Here is an 18,538-nt window from a genome sequence, read left to right on the forward strand (position 1 = left end):
AAAACACAAGTAAACATCCTTCTGGTATTCTCTGCTTTCAGCCAGGATCCATCACTGTTCACCCCCCTCTTCTCCCCCTCCCTCTCACCCACACTAACCACTAATAAATCTTGTTTTCTATACATTTGCCTTTTGTTTTCTTTTTATATGAGCAAGGTCATACGATAGTTGTCCTTTTGTGATTGGCTTATTTTGCTCTCATAATGTCTTTAAGCTGTAGCAGGTATCAAGACTTCATTTCTTTTACTGGCTGAGTATTATTGCCTTGTAAATATGTACCACATTTTGCTTATCCAATCATCTGTTAACAGGCATTTAGGATGTTTCCACCTTTTCGCTATTGTGAATAGTCCTGAAATGAATACTGGTGTACAAGCCTCTGAGTCTCTCTTTCAAGTCTTTTGGGTATATACCTAGGAGTGGAATTGCTGGGTCATATGGTTTTTCTATTTTTAGGTTTTTAAGGAATTGCCACACTGTTTTCCACAACGGCTGTACCATTTTGCGTACCCACTAGCAATGTTTAAGGGTTCCAATTTCCTCTCATCCTTGCTGTTCGTTATTTTCTGTTTTGTTTCTCTTAGCCATTCTAGTGGGAGTGTAATCATATCTCATTGTGGTTTTAACTTGCATCTCTCTGATGGCTAATGATTCTGAGCATCTTTTCAAGAGTTTGGTGGCTATTTGAATGTCTTTGGTGAAATATCTATTGAAGTTCCTCTACCCATTTTGTGATTAGGTTGTTTGTCTTTTTGTTAAGTTGTCAAAATTTTATATGTTTTTGTTATTCGATTCTTGTCAGATATATGGTTTCGAAGATACACTCCCAGTTGGTAGCTTGTCTTTCCTTTCTTTTTGGTAAAGTATTTTGATGAACAGAAGTTTTTTAAATTTTTACGAGGTCCCATTTATTTACTTTGTCTTTTGCTATTTGTGCTTCTGTTATTACATTAGATAATCCGTTGTTGAAAGCTAGACCTGACAGCATTGCCCTGCTTGTTCTTTAGAGAATTTTGTGATTTTAGTTTGCACATTTAGGTCCTTAATACATTTTGAATTTGTTTTTATGTATAGTATGAGGCATGGACTCTGTTTCATTTTTCTGCATGTGGAAATCCAACTTTCCAGCACCATTTATTTTATTATTATTATTGTACTGTAGATGAAGGTTTACAGAAGAAACTAGCTTCTCATTAAACAGTACACATACTGTTTTATGACATTGGCTAACAACCCTATGAGGTGTCAACACTCTGCCTTCTCAACCTTGGGTTCCTTGTTACCAGCTTTCCTGTCCCCTCCTGCCTCCTAGTCCTTGCCCCTGGGCTGGTATGCCCCTTTTGTCTCATTTTCTTTTATAGGCCTGTCTAATCTTTGGCTGAAGGGTGAACCTCAGGCGTGACTTCATTACTGAGCTTAAAGGGTGTTTGAAGGCCTTGGGATTTCTCCAGTCTCCGTCAGGCCAATAAATCTGGTCTTTGTGAGTTAGAATTTTGTTCTACATTTTTCTCCAGCTGTGTCCAGGACCTTCTATTGTGATCCCTCTCAGGGCAGTCAGTGGTGGTAGCCAGGCACCATATAATTGTACTGGACTCAATCTTGTGGAGGCCATGGTAGTTGTGGTCCATTAGTTCTTTGGACTAATCTTTCCCTTGTATCTTTAGTTTTCTTCATTCTCCCTTGATCCTGAAGGGATGATACCAGTGGAGTATCCTAGATGGCCTCTCACGGGCCTTTAAAATCCCAGATTCTAGCACAATTTATTGAACAGAGTCTTCTTTCCCCAGGGAATGGACTTAGTATCCTTGTCAAAAATCAGTTGACCACAGATGTGTGGGTTTATTTCTGCACTCTCAATTCTATTCCATTGGTCTATGTGTCTATTGTTATTGGTCTATGTATTTATTATTATACTAGTACTAGGCTGTTTTGATTACCATAGCTACATTGTTGTTAGGTGCCGTCGAGTTGGTGCCGACTCATAGGAACCAAATGTATAACAGAGTGAACACTGCCCAGTCCTGTGCCATCCTCACAATCATTGTTATGCTTGAGCCCATTTTTGTGACCACTGTGTCAATCCATCTCTTTTTTGCTGACCCTCTGCTTTACCAAGCATGATGTCCTTCTCCAGGGACTGGTCCCTTCTGATAAAACATCCAAAGTATGTGAGATGGAGTCATGTCATCCTTGCTTCTAAGGAGCATTCTGGCTATACTTGTTCCAAAATAGATTTGTTCATTATTTTAGCAGTTCACGGCATATTCAATATCCTTTGCCAACACCACAATTCAAAGGCATTAATTCTTCTTCAGTCTTCCTTATTCATTGTCCAGCTTTTGCATGCCTATGAGGTGACTGAAAACACCATGGCTTGAGTGAGGCACACCTTGGACTTTAAGGTGACATCTTTGCTTTTTAACACTTCGAAAAGGTCTATTGCAGCAGATTTGCCCAATGCAATGCATCATTTGATTTCTTGACTGCTGCTTCCATGGGCGTTGATTGGGGAGCCAAGTAAAATGAAATCCTTGCTTGACAACTTCAAACTTTTCTCCATTTTTCATGATGTTACTTATTGGTCCAGTTGTGAGGATTTTTGTTTTCTCTGTGTTGAGGTGTAATCCATATTGAAGGCTGTAGTCTTTGATCTTCATCAGTAAGTGCTTCGAGTTCTTTCACTTTCAACTAGCAAGGTTGTGTTATCTGCATATCACAGGTTTTTAATGAATCTTCCTTCAATCTTGATGCCCCATTCTTCTTCATATAATTCAGCTTCTTGGATTATTTGCTTAGCATGTAGATTGAATAAGTATGGTGAAAGGATACAACCCTGATGCACACCCTTCCTGACTCTAAACCACACAGTATCCCCTTGTTCTGTTCAAAAGACTGCTTCTTGATATATGTACAGGTTCCTCATGAGCATAATGAAGTGCTCTGTAATTCCTACTCTTCACAATGTTAATCATAATTTGTTATGATCCACACAGTCAAATGCCTTTACATATTCAATAAACCACAAGTAAACATCTTTCAGATATTCTCTGCTATTAGCCAGTATCCATTCGACATCAGCAATGATATCCCTTGTTCCATGTTCTCTTCTGAGTCTGGCTTGAATTTCCGGCAGTTCCCTGTCAATGTACCGGTGCGACCACTTTTGAATACTCCGCAGCAAAATTTTGCTTGCATGTGATATTAATGATATAGTTCAATAATTTCCACATTTGGTTAGATCACCTTTCTTTGGAATAGGCACAAATATGGATCTCTTCCAGTCAATTGGCTGGGTAGCTTTCTTCCAAATTTCTTGGCATAGATGAGTGAGCACCTCCAGCACTGCATCCATTTGTTGAAACATCTCAATTGGTATTCTGTCAATTCCTGGATCCTTATTTTTTGCCAATGCCTTCAGTGCAGCTTGGACCTCTTCCTTCAGTACCATTGGTTCCTGATCATGTGTTACCTCCTGAAATGGTTGAAGGTTGACCAGTTCTTTTTGGTGTAGTGACTCTGTGTATACAGTGAGTTTTAAAATCAGGAATTGTGAGTCCTCCTACTTTGTTCCTCTCTTTCAACATTGTTTTAGCTATTTGGGGCCTCTTGCCATTCCATATAAAGTTAAAAATTGGTTTTTCATTTTCTGTAAAGAAGTTCTCAGTATTTTGATCAGGATTAGGTTGAATCTATAGTTCACTTTGGGTAGTACTGACATCTTAACAATATTAAGTCTTTCAATACAGGAATATGAAGCAGTTTTCCATTTATTTAAGTCTTCTTTAATCTCTTTCAGCAGTGTTTCATAGTTTACATTATATAAGTCCTTCATGTTTCTGGTTAGATTTATTTGTAGGTATTTTATTCTCTTAGATGCTATTGTGAATTGAATTATTTCCCAAATTTCCCTTTCCAATTTCTCATTGCTGGTATATAGAACCCCAGCTTTGTTTGTTGACCTTGTACCCTGCAACTTTGCTAAATTCCTCTCTTAGCTTTAGGAGTTTTCTTGTGCACACTTTGTTATTTTCTATACGTAGGATCATATTATCTATGAAGAAAGATATTTTTACTTCTTCTTTTCTAATCTGGATACCTTTTATTTCTCTTTCTTGTCTTCTCTGGCTAGGAGAACACAATCTCTTTAAGAACCTGAGGAATATTTATAAGATTTGAGAATATGTATTGTCTAACTCTATGTATGATATACTTCACAATATTTAAAAAGTATTAAAAACAAATCATTCTTACTGATTTAAAGATACTACATGTATTCTATACCACACAAGATAATATCACTATATCTTTATTTTCAATTCAAATGAAGCTACCCAAGATCTCACACCAAATGGTAGAGCTAAGATATAAACTCAGGTCTTTCTGGGTCCAAAGATTTCAGCCTTCCCACTATAATGCACCTCCTCTGTGACAAATATCTAGAAGCACTCCTTAATTTACCAGTATAATCAGAAGAATTCTGAAGAAAGTCCAAGTGTTGATCTTGATAGCAACCCAGTTTTCAGAATAATTGCCTTTACCTTGCTGTTCCTCACTTTTTCCATTAATGCTGGCTTCTCTGTTCTGTCACAAGTATAACTTTTTTATTTTTTCTGTACCTCAGGACTTTACAATATTTCTATTAAATAGAAGTACTTTCCCAATACATCTGGTAGGATTATTAGTTTATTAAATAACAGAATGTTAGGTCTGCTGATCAGGATTTATCAGTCTGTTAATATGGCTTTATTCCAATATGCAAGATAGAAGTAAATGTAATATAATACTAAATTCATTGCTGTTGAGTCAATTCTGACTCATAGTTACCCAACAGGACAGAGAAGAACTGCCCCATAGGGTTTCCAAGGAGCTGCTGGTAGATTTGAACTGTTGACATTTTGGGTGGCAGTCAAGCTTTTAGCCACTGAGCCACCAGGGCTCCTAATACAGTCTCATTAAACCAAAAAAAACAACCCCCCTGCTGTCGAGTTGATCCCGACTCATAGCAACCCTTTAGGACAGTGTAGAACTGCGCCATATGGTTTCCAAGGATGGCTGGTGAATTCAAACTGCCAACCTTTTGGTTAGCAGCCAAGCTCTTAACAGGTATGCCACCAGGACTCCTCATTTTGTACTGTGTTAATTCCTTAATACATTAACTAAAGGCTAATGACTAATGTAAGCGACATTGTTAGGCTTATTCATAAAATTCACAGCAACCAATGTCAGTTTATATAGTCGATTGTTTTTCTAGCCCCTAAACATCTAATGGCAACCCTGGTGGCATAGTGGTTAAGAGCTACGGCTGTTAACTAAAAGGTCAGCAGTTCAAATCCACCAGGTGCTCCTTGGAAACTAACTGTATGGAGCAGTTCTACTCTGTCCTATAGGGTTACTATGAGTTGGAATTGAGTCAATAGCAATGGGTTTGATTTTTTTTTTTTTTGTTTTATACATCTAATACAATATGTAGCAGGTTGAATGTTGGCCTGTGAAAAGATATGTGTATTCTAAAGCCTAGAACCTGTGAATGTGACCTTATTTGGAAAAAGGGTCTTTGCAGATGCAATTAGATTAAGGATTTTGAAATGAAATCATCCAGGATTAGAATGGGCCCTAAATCTAATGACAAATCCTTATAAAAGAAGAGAATGGGAAACAGACACAGAGACACAGGGGAGAAGATGGGGCAGAGGTTGGAGTTATGCACCCACAGGCCGAAGAATGCCTAGAGTCACCAGAAATTGGAAGAGGCGAGGCAAGATTTTCCCCAAGAGCCTTTGGAGGAGCATGACCCTGCCAATACCTTAAATTTGGAATTCTGGTCTCCACAAATGTGAGGGAAAAAATGTCTGTTGTTTTAAGCTACCCATGTTGTTGTAATTTGCTACAGTATATATAGGTAACTTATATACAATACCACCAAGAAAATGCTATACATATTGCTACTATTTTTTAACATTACATTTTCTAAAATTCAGATGATTTAAACCATAAGTCACAACAAGTGGCAGAACATGGACATTTGTATTTGTGGTTTTCTTCTCAGGATGAAACACTTCACTTTCCCTTTCCTGTATATTTGCAGAAAAAATTATCAGTCTAACTACAAGAACAGGGCATCAGGATTGGAGGAAGACTCATTAACAACCTTAAATATGCAGATGATATAACTGTGCTTGCTGAAAGTGAAGAGAGCTTGAAGCACTTACTGAAAAAGATCAGACTACAGCCTTCAGTATGGATTATATATCAACATAAAGAAAACAAAAATCCTCATAACTTGACCAATAAGCAACACCATGAAAAATGGAGAAAAGATCGAAGTTGTCAAGGATTTCATTTTACTTGGCTCCACAGTCAACGCCCATGGAAGCAGCAGTCAAGGAATCAAATGATGCATTGCGTTGGGCAAATCTGCTGCAAAAGACTTCTTTAAAGTGTTAAAGAGCTAAGATGTCACCTTGAAGACTAAGGTGTGCCTGACTCAATCCATGGTGTTTTCAATTGCCTCATATGCATGTGAAAGCTGGACAATGAATAAGGGAGACCAAAGAAGAATTGACGCCTTTGAATTACGGTGTTGGTGAATATTGAACACCATGGACTGCCAAAAGAATGAACAAATCTGTCTTGGAAAAAGTACAGCCAGAATGCTCCTTAGAAGCAAGGATGGCAAGACTATATCTCACATACTTTGGACATGTTATCAGAAGGGATCAGTTCCTGGAAAAGGACACCATAAATGGTAAAGTAGAGAATCAGTAAAAAAGAGGAAGATCCTCATCAAGATGGATTGACACAGTGGCTACAACGATGGGCTCAGGTATAACAATGATTGTGAGGATGGTGCAAGATTGGGCAATGTTTTGTTCTGTTGTACATAGGGTCACTATGAGTTGACACCTAACAACAATAACAACTACGAGAATTGGCAGTTATTGTGATATCACACCCTGAGATAAAGAAGTAAAGTAGAAAGTGACACTTACTATGAAGGGTTATGAGAAATTAAATGTCTTATGCAAAATATCTAGGATACTATCTGACACAGAGTAAAGGCAAGTAAATGACAGCAATGACTTTTATATCAGTTGTAACACCTTATAAATACTGTCTCCCAGGTAGTTAGTGGCTCTTTCTGGGTGACCAGCATTTTACTGATCTGATTGCTGATGATTTTGTTTATTTGTTCATCCACCCTATCATCTGGTAACCAGTTGCTGCCAAGAGTTGGAATTGACAACAAATAAGAACAACCAGTTGCTGTCAAGTCAATTCTGACTCACGTATGCAGAGTAGAACTGCACTATTGTGTTTTCATGGCTGTGACCTTTCGGAAGCAGATTGCCAGGACTTTCTTCTGACTTGCCTGCGGGTGGATTTGATAATCAACACTAATTTGTAAGGCAGTTTGGCTTACCTATCAAGGTGTGACATAACTGTTTTAGAAATGTCTGCACCTGCTTCTTGCAATACTCGGATAATCTGAAATGGTGCACTTGGATTCCTTCCAGGATGAATAATAACAGGACAGCCAAGCTGAGCCTGGGCCTGAGCTGTTGCCTGAAGAACTTTTCTTTCACTCGCAGTCAAAGGCCAGGAGCAACCAATTTCCCCAATAACACCACACTTGATATTGGTTCCATCAGCTCCATGTAGGATTTCATTAATAAGGACATCAGTAAGCTAAGGAATAATAAGAATAAAAATATTTTCAGACAGTGGAATTTATCAACTTAAACCCACTACAGCATGTGAATGAATTTATAAATTTAGTCATTCATTTAAAAAAATATATTCAACATTTATTCAATTATATTGGTCAGTGGAAAAGGCATTGTGTTAGCCAAATTTCAAATTCAACAAGGAATTCTAAATAAAAAATTCATTAAGATTGACTGTTTAAAGAGAAATTCATGGCTTAGGAAGCTGTAGGAAAAAATAAAAATAACCTAAGGAATAAGAAACAACAAATTGAGTGCCTGGATAACATAACCAAACATTTTGATCAAAGATTCTATAGAAGAATATTGATCAAAAGGAGAAAATCCAGAAAAGAATTTCAAATTCTCATGGAATCCAGACTTTCTGGAGCCATTCAGGCTGGATGAACCATGGAGACTATTGTACTGAGATAATTTTTAAAACTTAAACCAAAAATATTCCCTGAAGCCTTCTTTAACCAAACAACAGTTTAGCTTAACTAATACAAAATGTCTGCCTTAAGCATTATGCTCCTTTAAGAACAATTTACATGGGATCAAAGTGACAACAGCAATGAGAAAGTCTGGATAGGAATCTTAGGGGGCAGTGAGTATGCTAATGGAAGAGGAACAACTAAGAAAAGGAGGGTGAGAACGGATGGGCACCTTGAAGAATATAATCATTACATTCTTTTTTCCACATGTCAATTGTACATGTAGAAACGGTTAAATTGGTACATATTTTGCTGTGTATATTCCCAACAACAACAACAACAAAGTATCATTCATGTTGAGAAGAAAACTTAAGATGTAACCTGGGGAGCATTTAAAACATATTAAGACTGTCATTATGTCTATGTCAACTGTATCAAGGAATTCTTTAATTCTGTCTTACTTATTCAGTCCTTTACCCAATATGAAAAAAAATTTTTTTTTCCAATATAGCATAGAAAATTCATAGCACACAATATTAATATTATACTTTTTGGCTCATATGTATATTTACTGCTAAGAGTGGTCAGAAGAATGTGTAATCCCTAACATTGGGATAGTTTTCAAATAACATATATAAAAAAGTAAAATCCTCCTGAATAGAAAAAAAATAGATACAATTTTGAAATTCAAAGTATTTCAAATTATTTAATGGAGCCTATGCAAAGTCAGTCTAGGAAACACTGGTGGCATAGTGGTTAAAGTGATACAGCTGCTAACCAAAGGGTCGGCAGTTCGAATCCGCCAGGTGCTCCTTGGAAGCTTTACAGGGCAGTTCTACTCTGTTCTATAGGGTCTCTATGAGTTGGAATCGACTCGACTGCACTGGGTTTGGTTTTTTGGTTCTAATGCAAAGACTGCAGCTGATCTTCTATGCCTAACATATAGGCACTGGAATATACATATACAATTTAATATAGACTGGAATATACATATATACATAAAGGAACATACATATGTATATACATACATATAAGTAATATAAACTGGAATATATATATGTACAAGGAATACACGTGTATATACATACATATATGTATAAACATATAATTAGACACGTGTGTACAGAAAGAGAGCACACACAAGTGCAAACAAGCATTGGGGCTTATTCTTTTTGTCTCTACAAGATTTACTTTCTTCTGCCCATTCGTGTTTCATTTCATATTGTGACAAAAACAGGGGAATGGGGTTCCTTCCACCCCTCCTGATTTGTAAAAAGAGAAGGAAACATATTCACAAACGTGCCAAGTCTACGCCTGCCAGGCTTCACCCTACAGTGAATTTATATTGCTGGTTATTACAAAATCCAGAGAAAAAAACTGAGGTTACAGAATTGAAGGATGTAAAGGAAAACTGAGGTTTATAAACAGACGGTAGCACCACGCCGGAGCTCTGACGCAATATATACAAATCTAAACATTATGTTCAGCTTTTCAGTGGCTGCCGCATTGAGATCTTGTTCCTTGACACTCTAAAAAAAAAAAAAAAATATATCGATTTGGGTCCCAGTTGGCAGATATCTTTGCTACCTAGCAAATTTATGTAGCATGCCCAGCTACCTCTGAGCCAATGACACTTACAAATATGGATGAAGTCTAGGGATAATCCAGGGTCTGAAATTCAAGCTATTCTGAATTTATACACCAAAAAACAAACAAATGAAAACAGTTGCTCTCAAGTCAACCATGACTCCTAGAGAGCCCACATGTGTCAGAGTAGAACTGTGATCCCTAGGATTTTCAATGGCTGATATTTCGGAAGTAGATCACCAGGCTATTCTTCTGAGGCACCTGCGTCTGTGTGGACTTGAGCTGTTGATCTTCTGGCTACGAGCCAAGCACATTAACTGTTTGTACAACCCAGAGATGAATTTATACATAAATTTCTGAAGGAATTTAGGGTTTTTTTTTTTTTTTTTTACCTGCTCTATTGACATTGCTCTAGTCTCTGAAGAGTGTGTTGCATCCACATAAAACCCAGCTCCAGAGATGATGTGGACACTGGTCTCCTCAGCTAACCACTTCAACGTTTGCACGTTTCGGCTAATTCCAGAGGTCGTGTTCTCCACCAAAGCCCCTCCACCCTTGGCCTTAAAATACAACAATTCTTCCTTTATGGCTTCTGTCTCCTGATTCAGCTGAAGGTTCTCTTTGTGGGAATAAGGATTTTGCTGAATCCAAAATAGATTTTTCATCATAATAGTTTCCTTAGACGTAGCTTCGTGGCATGGAGGAGGAGGGTAGTAACAGCAGTCAAAGGTCATTGTCAAGTGTTCATGGGTCAGGGTGCGACCTAGATTGCTTGGCTCCACAAGGCCCAGCACAGTCTGCACTTTGCCACTTAAGGAGGACATTTCTGAGTGGCACTAGGGGGTCCTCTAAAGCAAGTGTTTTCTGGAAAAAAGAAAACTATAGTGAGAAAATAGAGCACACACATAAATCCTATCCATGGGGAGCGTGAGGCTGTGAACATATACCTGTGCAGGGGAGAGGATCAATGGCATTAGAGATATGATCTCACTTATCATCCTGCCAAAGTCAGAGTCTGTCCCTTGTAAATTGTCGAAGCTCTCTGTGCTCTAAGTGACACGTGTGCTGTTAGCATCGCCCCCTCCACTTCCACTGGGGCTCCTCTGCCGGATTTAATCCCAACCTCACCCACTGGAGATGTATCTTGATATTCAGTTCACATTTTTCTTTCACTCAATTTTATTTCATTAGTCATAGCTCTGCTTTCCTGGATAATACAATAATAATTTTCACTTAAAAAAAAAAAAAACTATAATAGATAATTTATATCAAAACTCACCACATATCAGAACTATTTTACTTGCCATTTTTCAGCTAAATTAAATATACTGAGGTTGCTAATCACTCCACTATTCGTTCACTGTTGAAGTGGACAAAATTGTGTTGAAGCCCTACTGTGTGCCACAAGTCAGAGATATAAAGGAGCATAAGACAAGATCCTTGGCATTGACAATTTTACAGATTTTGCTCCATAGAACAACTGGAGGGAGCACACCTGGATTTAAATAAAGAAAAACAAAAAAAACACCTTACCACGCTAGATGTTTTATTTTGAGTAGGGCACATGTTGGTGAAAAATATTGAATATACTGTGGACTGCCAGAAGAACTAACACATCAGTCTTACAAAAAAACACAACCAGAAAGCTCCTTAGAAGAAAGGACAGAGAGAGTTTAACTAACTTACTTTGGACACATCATCAGGAAAGACCAATTGCTAGAAAAGGACATCATGTCTGATAAAGTAAATGGTCAGAGAAAATGAAGAAAACCCTCAGTCAGATGGGACCGACACAAAGCCACAACAATGGACTGAGACATACCCACAGTCCGGAAGCTGGCACAGAGCTAGGCAATGTTTTGTTCTGTTATACGTAAGGTCACCACGAATTGGAGCCAACTCCGTGGCTACTGACAACAACGATGGGCACTCAGCCAGAAACACATTTAAAAATACTTAAAAGCAAAAATTCTTAGTCATAATGAAAGCAGCTATGGTTAAAAAAAATAATTTTGTTGCGTTTTTGGTGAACGTTTACACAGCAAGTTAGGTTCTCATTTAACAATTTCTATCCATATTTGTTCAGTGACACTGGATATATTTTTCACAACATAACAGCTCGTTATTTCCATTCTGGTTGTTCTGTTTCCCTTAATTTTGCTTCCCTGATCTCACTTACCTTTTCATCTTTGGTCTAGGGAAAACGTTTACTCTTTGGTTTCATTTAGGTGATTTTGAGGGACATAGTAGTCATGGGTGATATTATTTATTTTATGAGCCAATTTGTCATTTGGCTGAAAGGTGACCTCTGGGAGTGGTTTGAATTCCAAGTTTAAACGGTATTCCAGGGCAATAATCTCGGGGGTTCATCTAGTCTCTACTGGTCCAATAAGTCTGGCGAGCAACTATGATTTATTGAGGCTTAACTCTGTTGTCTCTAAAAAGAGTAAATACCACTCTTTTTATCCTTTATTTACTTTCATTTGTAATACGAAGTATTCCCCAAGTTTCTATTAGTGTCAGCAAGAACTCCAATTTTAGCAATTTCTTTTGAAAATATATTTCCTCCATGAAGAGATGTGCTTGTCAAGAAAAAGGCACCGAAGAAGGTGGAGAAGACGAACGCCTGTTGGCCAAGAGCAAAACTATTGCTGGAAACAGCGTTCATGTAGAGCCCAGCTGGACAAGCTCAGACGACAGGGAAAAATACTGCTAGGAACTGAATAAAAGAGTGTCTTACAAGGCTTCCAAATTGCTTCTTCAAAAGATGTTCTGGATTTGTTATTTTTCCCAGAAGCCCTTTGAAGGCCTCTAACTTTCTGTGCATCAGTTTTCTCATCTGTAAATGAGAATCCATAGGTTTGTAAGAATTAAATTACCTTAGACATCATAGGTAAAAATACCTTAAAAAGTGTTTGGGACATAGTACAATTCAACAAGTAGTAGTTTTGCTATGCTAATCCCAGGAAAGATTATATATTACCTAGGATATTTCTTGTCAGAGGAAGTGGTTGATTAGATGAGATGATCTGGGGCAGCAATGGGCAACGGACAGGGGTCTGGGTGGGTATAGTATACACATAAGGCAATGTCTTAGTCATCTAGTGCTGCTACAACAGAAATACTGCAAGTAGATGGCTTTGTATAACAAAGAGAAATTTATTTTCTCACAGTCTGAGTAGGTTACAAGTCCAAATTCAGGGTGTCGGCTCCAGGGGAAGGCTTTCTCTCTCTGTTGGCTCTGGAGGAAGGTCCTTGTCCTCAATCTTCCCCTGGTCGAGGAGCTTCTCAGGCACAGGGACCCCATGTCCAAAGGACACGCTCTGCTTCTGGTGCTGCTTTCTTGGTGGTATGAGGTCCCCAACTCTCTGCTTGGTTCCCTTTCCTTTTATCTCTTGAGAGATAAAAGGCTGTGCAGGCCACACCCCAGGGAAACTCCCTTTACCTTAGATGAGAGAGGTAACCTGAGTAAGGGTAGTGTTACAATCCCACCCTAATCCTCTTAACGTAAAAGTAAAATCACAAATTGGAGGACAACCATACGTGGCCTAACCAAGTTGATACACAGATTTTTGGGGGGACATAATTCAATCCATGACAGGCAAGGTGAGAACAAAGTCAGAGGTCAGAGAAAGGGGACCACTGAGTCATAGGCCAATTTACACCAAGCCACCGCAATTATCTCAAACTTAGGAGTCTGAGACACAGTGGCCCACAATTCATGAATGATGGATTTAGACTTCTTTGACAGAGAACTTTAGGACTTGTGGCTAGTATGCCATTACTTTGGACTTGATAGTGCTCTTCTGCAAGTCAAGTTGGCAACATCTAAACAATTCACAAGGTGGACAAGATGAAAGCAGATGGCATCTGTTCAGAGGATCACTACAGAGCTGCCAGTCACTATACAGGGTGATATTTCTCATTGATGATGTCTACGAACTCACAGTCTAATGTTTTATTCCTTGTTCCTAAGTGGAGGGGATATGTAGCTAGTTTCTTCAGCTGATGAAATCACAGTACCATTAATAATAGGTTCAATCTTTCATAGGGGTTACTTTGCTGTTTCCTTCATTCTGGCTGATGGCCTTACAGATGTGTTGCAGAGAGGCACCCAAAAAAACCCACTGCCGTCAAGTTGATTCCAACTCACAGCGACCCTATAGGACAGAGTAGAACTGCCCCATAGAGTTTCCAAGGAGCACCTGGTGGATTGGAACTGCTGACCTTTTGGCACTATGCCACCAGTTTCCCAGAGAATCACAGGGGGACAGAAACTTACATAAATTGTTAAAACACTATTACTTTTACTAGGTAAATAAAAACTGCATATTTAATTAATGTATGTTTGAAAGAACAACATTGGTAAGTTTCAAGCTTATAAATTATGAATGTTTGTGAAAAAAATCACTTAAGAAATGTCACCTCTTCTGGGAAATTTCCCTAATGCTCTCTGGCTGAATTAGTTGGTGCTTCCTATGGTAACACACAACATAACCTACACTTGGAGGTTGAGAAAAGACTAAAGAACAAGCTGTAGCCAAACACTACTCTAAGCTGGACTATGTCTGCTCACGAGATTGTGTATGTATCTAGAATTCATGGTTCTATGCAGTTAGGAGGAACCCTGGTGGCACAGTTGTTGAGCACTCAGCCGCTAACCAAAAGATCGGCCATTCAAACCTACCAGCTGCTCACAGGAATGAGAGCTGCAGCATATGACTGTGCAGAAAGAAGTGGTCTCCAACAACAGGCAGGCTGTAGGCACTCTGCGGAGCATCCATTGGAAGCTTCAGCAATACACGTACCTGCACAGAAGCTAGTGGGGAAAGGGGTATCTGGGGCTATAAACACTTTGACAAAAGATTTGCCTTACTTCAAATGTGAGCTTTGAGTAGTCAGAGACAGGACACTCTGCGATTACTATTACGGCTTGGTCAAAGGAAACAGCACTTCTAATTTCAATGAGTATAGAATCAAAGAAGAACATGTGACTTACAGGAAAAAAAAAAAAAAAAAAGGAAAGAGAAGAGGAAGAGAATCAGAGAACAGTACTGCAGCACTAAGTCAGAGACCAGGGACAATAAATAGGGTTTGTCTTTGGGAAAAAAAAATCATAATAACTGCTTGATAAAATACATAAAGGTTGTTCATTTCAATTAAGCTTATGATTGACTTCACACTGTTCAGAAGTAAAAGCATTTTTTATATTCAGTTAAAAAAAAAGCCAAATGAATAGAGTAGATGGAATCTCCTGGTTGACAATTTCAGTCAATATTCTGGCATATTGGATGGGCATTCTGAAAATGCCCCATCTCATAGAATGAAGTCTTGAAAGAATATTAATGAATTCCAACTTTCTGAATTCACTTGTAAATTTGTAAAATGGGATAACATCTACTTCCTCAGAGTTTTGCCTAGACGAAGTCCATGAATATATGTAAAAGCTTGCAAATGTTAATGTTATAATACAATATGTCAGTGTTATAATTTAAGAAAAGATAGTCCTCTCTTTGCCAAGAAAAGTTTTCTATTAATAAAAATCATACTCTAGTAGCAATGTCATCAGTTATATCTTATTGCCATCTCTAAGATCTAAAAAGGTCTATAAAAAAAGGTCTGTACTGGTAAGTAAATCTTCATGTAATTCTATGATGAGCAATTATTTTTTTCAGCTTCATTCATTCATTTGCTCAAGCATGCATTTATTTAATATCTACTGTGCACTGGGGATACAATAATGAGAAGAGGGACAGGATATAGGCCCTGCTGAAATCTCTTTTCTATGGTGGGGAAAAGGACAATAAACAATTAAATAAAATACGGTTGATAAGATAACTTCAAACAGAGGTAAATGCTATGAAGAAAATAAAAATAGTACAACAGAGTGTGTCTGGGACAAGGGGAGGGACTATTTTGAATGTGCTGGTTAAAAACAAAACAAAAATAATCTAATGAACAGAAAATCAGTTTGCTGGAAGCCAATTTTCCAATTAGAAAGAACAAATTGTCTAATTATTAAAAAATTGAGTGAGGTGGGTAGAGTGAGGGTAGTTTTAGTTTCACTGAGGTTTTTCACAGCTATTTCATCCTGGTCATTATACTTAACGTTTTCTCTGCCTATCTACCTTGAATATCCTTTTCGGTCATATTTCACATTTCAGGGGGTAGAACTTTTGGAATCCTCAATATTTCAGATGGAATGAATGGGGTTTCCTTCAAACATAGCATACCGACCTCCCTGTTGTAGCACCTGGTCCCAGACCTGATGTCAAGTACTTGTCTTATGATCTGAAATGTAATGGTCATTTGACAAATTGATTTTTGGTGAAGTGGTTTTCAATTCACTTCCCCAGCTTCTCTTACAACTGTTATAAGGTCTAATCCTCATAATAAACCCCTTGTTCCATATCACTTACAATTGTTTTGTCCCCCAGATCAAATCTTTTAGCCACTAAAAAATGGGAAGGCATTTGAAGGCTTTCTACTGGGGAAGATATGAACTGAGGAGCCTGGCAGCCATGGGGAGAATGGACTAGAGCAGGGCCAGTGTGCCTGCAAAACAGACTGGCAGGGTATTGCTGTAATCCAGAAAAGTCCGGTGGTGGGTTGATCTGAGATGACACCAGTGGAGATGGTGAGGAAGCAGAAGCAGTAAGAGGCAGAGCAGATGGAACGTGCTAACTGGACTTGTTGGTACTATAACAGTATTCCCAAGTAAATGGACTCCTCCAGAAAACAGTGCAGTCTCGTCTGAATGTGTCAGCTTTCTATTCTTTATGGGACACATCACACAGTGTGGCAGCACTTTATAAACACTGCATTTAAAGCTGACATTTGATTTGTGACAAGATATTTTCAAAACTGCATAATATTTTTTAAAGCTTGTTTAAATATTTCCGTCATGTACAGGTTCAACCCTGCTACATGTCTTCTCTCAAACGGCATTGATCTGGGCACTGGGCATCAAGTACCACAAGGAGTCCCTCCTGGTACGCAGTCACCACATTTCTACTTCACAGGTATTTATGGTTCAATGGTTCTACTGCATGTAGATTTATAACCTTTAATATTAAACACTGTCAAAAAATCAATGAGCATGCCTGACTAAAGAGAAAGAAATCCAACCACTTCAGTACACAGAGCAATAATGGGACCCAGCAAGTTCTTCACACTGTGACATAAATAAAACAAAACCTCTCAGAGATGCAAACATGCAGCTTGTGTCTTGTATTCAGGGAAAAAAGGTGGGTTGCGTTCCCAAGCTTTAACATTTGTTCTTCATCCTCCACTAGATGAAGAAAGTAGGAGAGACAACCTGAGAACATTTCCAAATTCAAAAAACAAGTATGAGGAGTACGGCAGAGATGTACTCAGGAAGTGACACTTGTAGAAAAAAGGCTTCCACATACTGTCTGCCTGGAGGACAGCCCCTCTTCTGGGTCAGCACAGGCCTTCTCCATTCAGAGCTCCTTGAGGCCAGCGGCTCATCACTTCCTTCAGGCAACCGTTGGGCTGCTTGACCGAAGGGACCAGGCTGGTGACTTCACTGACTCATTGGCCCTTCAAGTCACACACTCTGTGGACCTTAGTAACTAGTACTACTGGCTTCTTAAATTTGATATCTGTTTAGTTAACACACTGAAAACATTTTCTTGTTAAAATGGGAAAGACTGAAGGAAGAGTGGGAGGGGCAGAGGGAGGAAGGAAGACAGAAAGAAGGAAGGAAGGTAGAAAGGAAGAGAAGTAGGAAGGAAGGTGGGAAAAAAGGAAGCAAGTGAGTAAGGAAGGGAAGGAAGAGGGAAGGAAGAAAGGAAGGTAGGAAGGAAGGAAGGAAAAGAGGGAGGGAGGGCGGGAAGAAGGAAGGGAGGGAGGAAGGAAGGAAAGAAAAAAAGTAAACAGTATCTCTACTCAGTTAAAAATGCAATGTTACTGCTTACTATAGTGACACCCTAGAGTTCAGAGGGACAAGTGCAATATTGATGTCAAAACACTGCTTGCAAAACTGACCTTTATGTTTCTAAATTTGAAAAACTGAGATCTCATCTCAGCCCTTCTCCTTTCCAGAAGAAGGTTCCAAAACTCAGTGCTGCGAGAATGTTTGATGAACATTTTTGATTTTGCTATGGAACATACTAGTCTGAGAGTGAAAACATACACCAAGTTACTGTGCCAGTTGTAACCTCTTTTTCTTCATAAAGAACTTCCCACATTGTAGCTAGTTCTCAGCTTTTAATAGAGGGAATTTTCTGCTGCATGGATTCCTCGGAATAGGTTGTCTCCCGGAAACAGTAATATTTTGAGCAAAATGTATAGCTGGTCCTTACTGTATTTGGTCATTAAAGAGCTTAAAATTTGTGCTATTTTTAAATCCTGGCAAACCAAAATTAATGCTTTAAATGTATAAAATATCAATATTCCTCACACAATTTCATTGGGAAGGCTAGATTTCTTGAGGTGGCTTAGTCTAGTTGGAAGAGCCGTGGGTTCAGGGTCAAGGGCTCTTGGTTGTTCCTCTAAAAAGCTGTGTGACTTTGGTCAAGTAACTTAACCACTCTGAGCCTGCTTCCCATCTGTGAAATAAAAGGGTTGGATGAGATGACTTCCAGACGACACTATGCTTCTAAGATACCCTTTAAGACCTACCCTTACAGACATTCTGTAGATCATTTGCTATCAAAGAAGGCTGCACTTCAAGAACAGTTTTTAAAAGGTATATTTTACATACCTATGCAGGCACACATGAGAGAGAGCAAGAAGAGAGAAAATGAAAAAAAGTGGGGGGAGCGAAGGAAGGAAGGGAGGGAATAAATT

The 18,538-nt window shown here is 38.6% G+C and overlaps 1 protein-coding gene across 6 annotated transcripts in view; it reads right to left on the bottom strand.

The window, feature by feature from the left end:
* PTER (phosphotriesterase related) overlaps window positions 1-18,538 on the bottom strand; it is a 77,623-nt gene that overhangs the window by 29,084 nt on the left and 30,001 nt on the right. For 2 of the 6 annotated variants that reach the window (XM_049881916.1, XM_049881917.1), the window contains exons 2-3: window positions 10,117-10,588; window positions 7,421-7,686 (exon numbers count right to left, since the gene is read on the bottom strand). In XM_049881916.1, coding sequence (XP_049737873.1) covers window positions 7,421-7,686; window positions 10,117-10,548 — 698 coding nt within the window. In that variant the 5' untranslated portion in view covers window positions 10,549-10,588. Of the gene's footprint in view, window positions 1-7,420; window positions 7,687-10,116; window positions 17,532-18,538 lie in introns of those variants that run through there. The other 4 variants (XM_049881920.1, XM_049881915.1, XM_049881919.1 and 1 more) reach the window with 3 other exon arrangements.

Source organism: Elephas maximus, chromosome 4, assembly GCF_024166365.1.
Source record: "Elephas maximus indicus isolate mEleMax1 chromosome 4, mEleMax1 primary haplotype, whole genome shotgun sequence".
In the NCBI taxonomy this organism is placed as follows: domain Eukaryota; kingdom Metazoa; phylum Chordata; class Mammalia; order Proboscidea; family Elephantidae; genus Elephas; species Elephas maximus.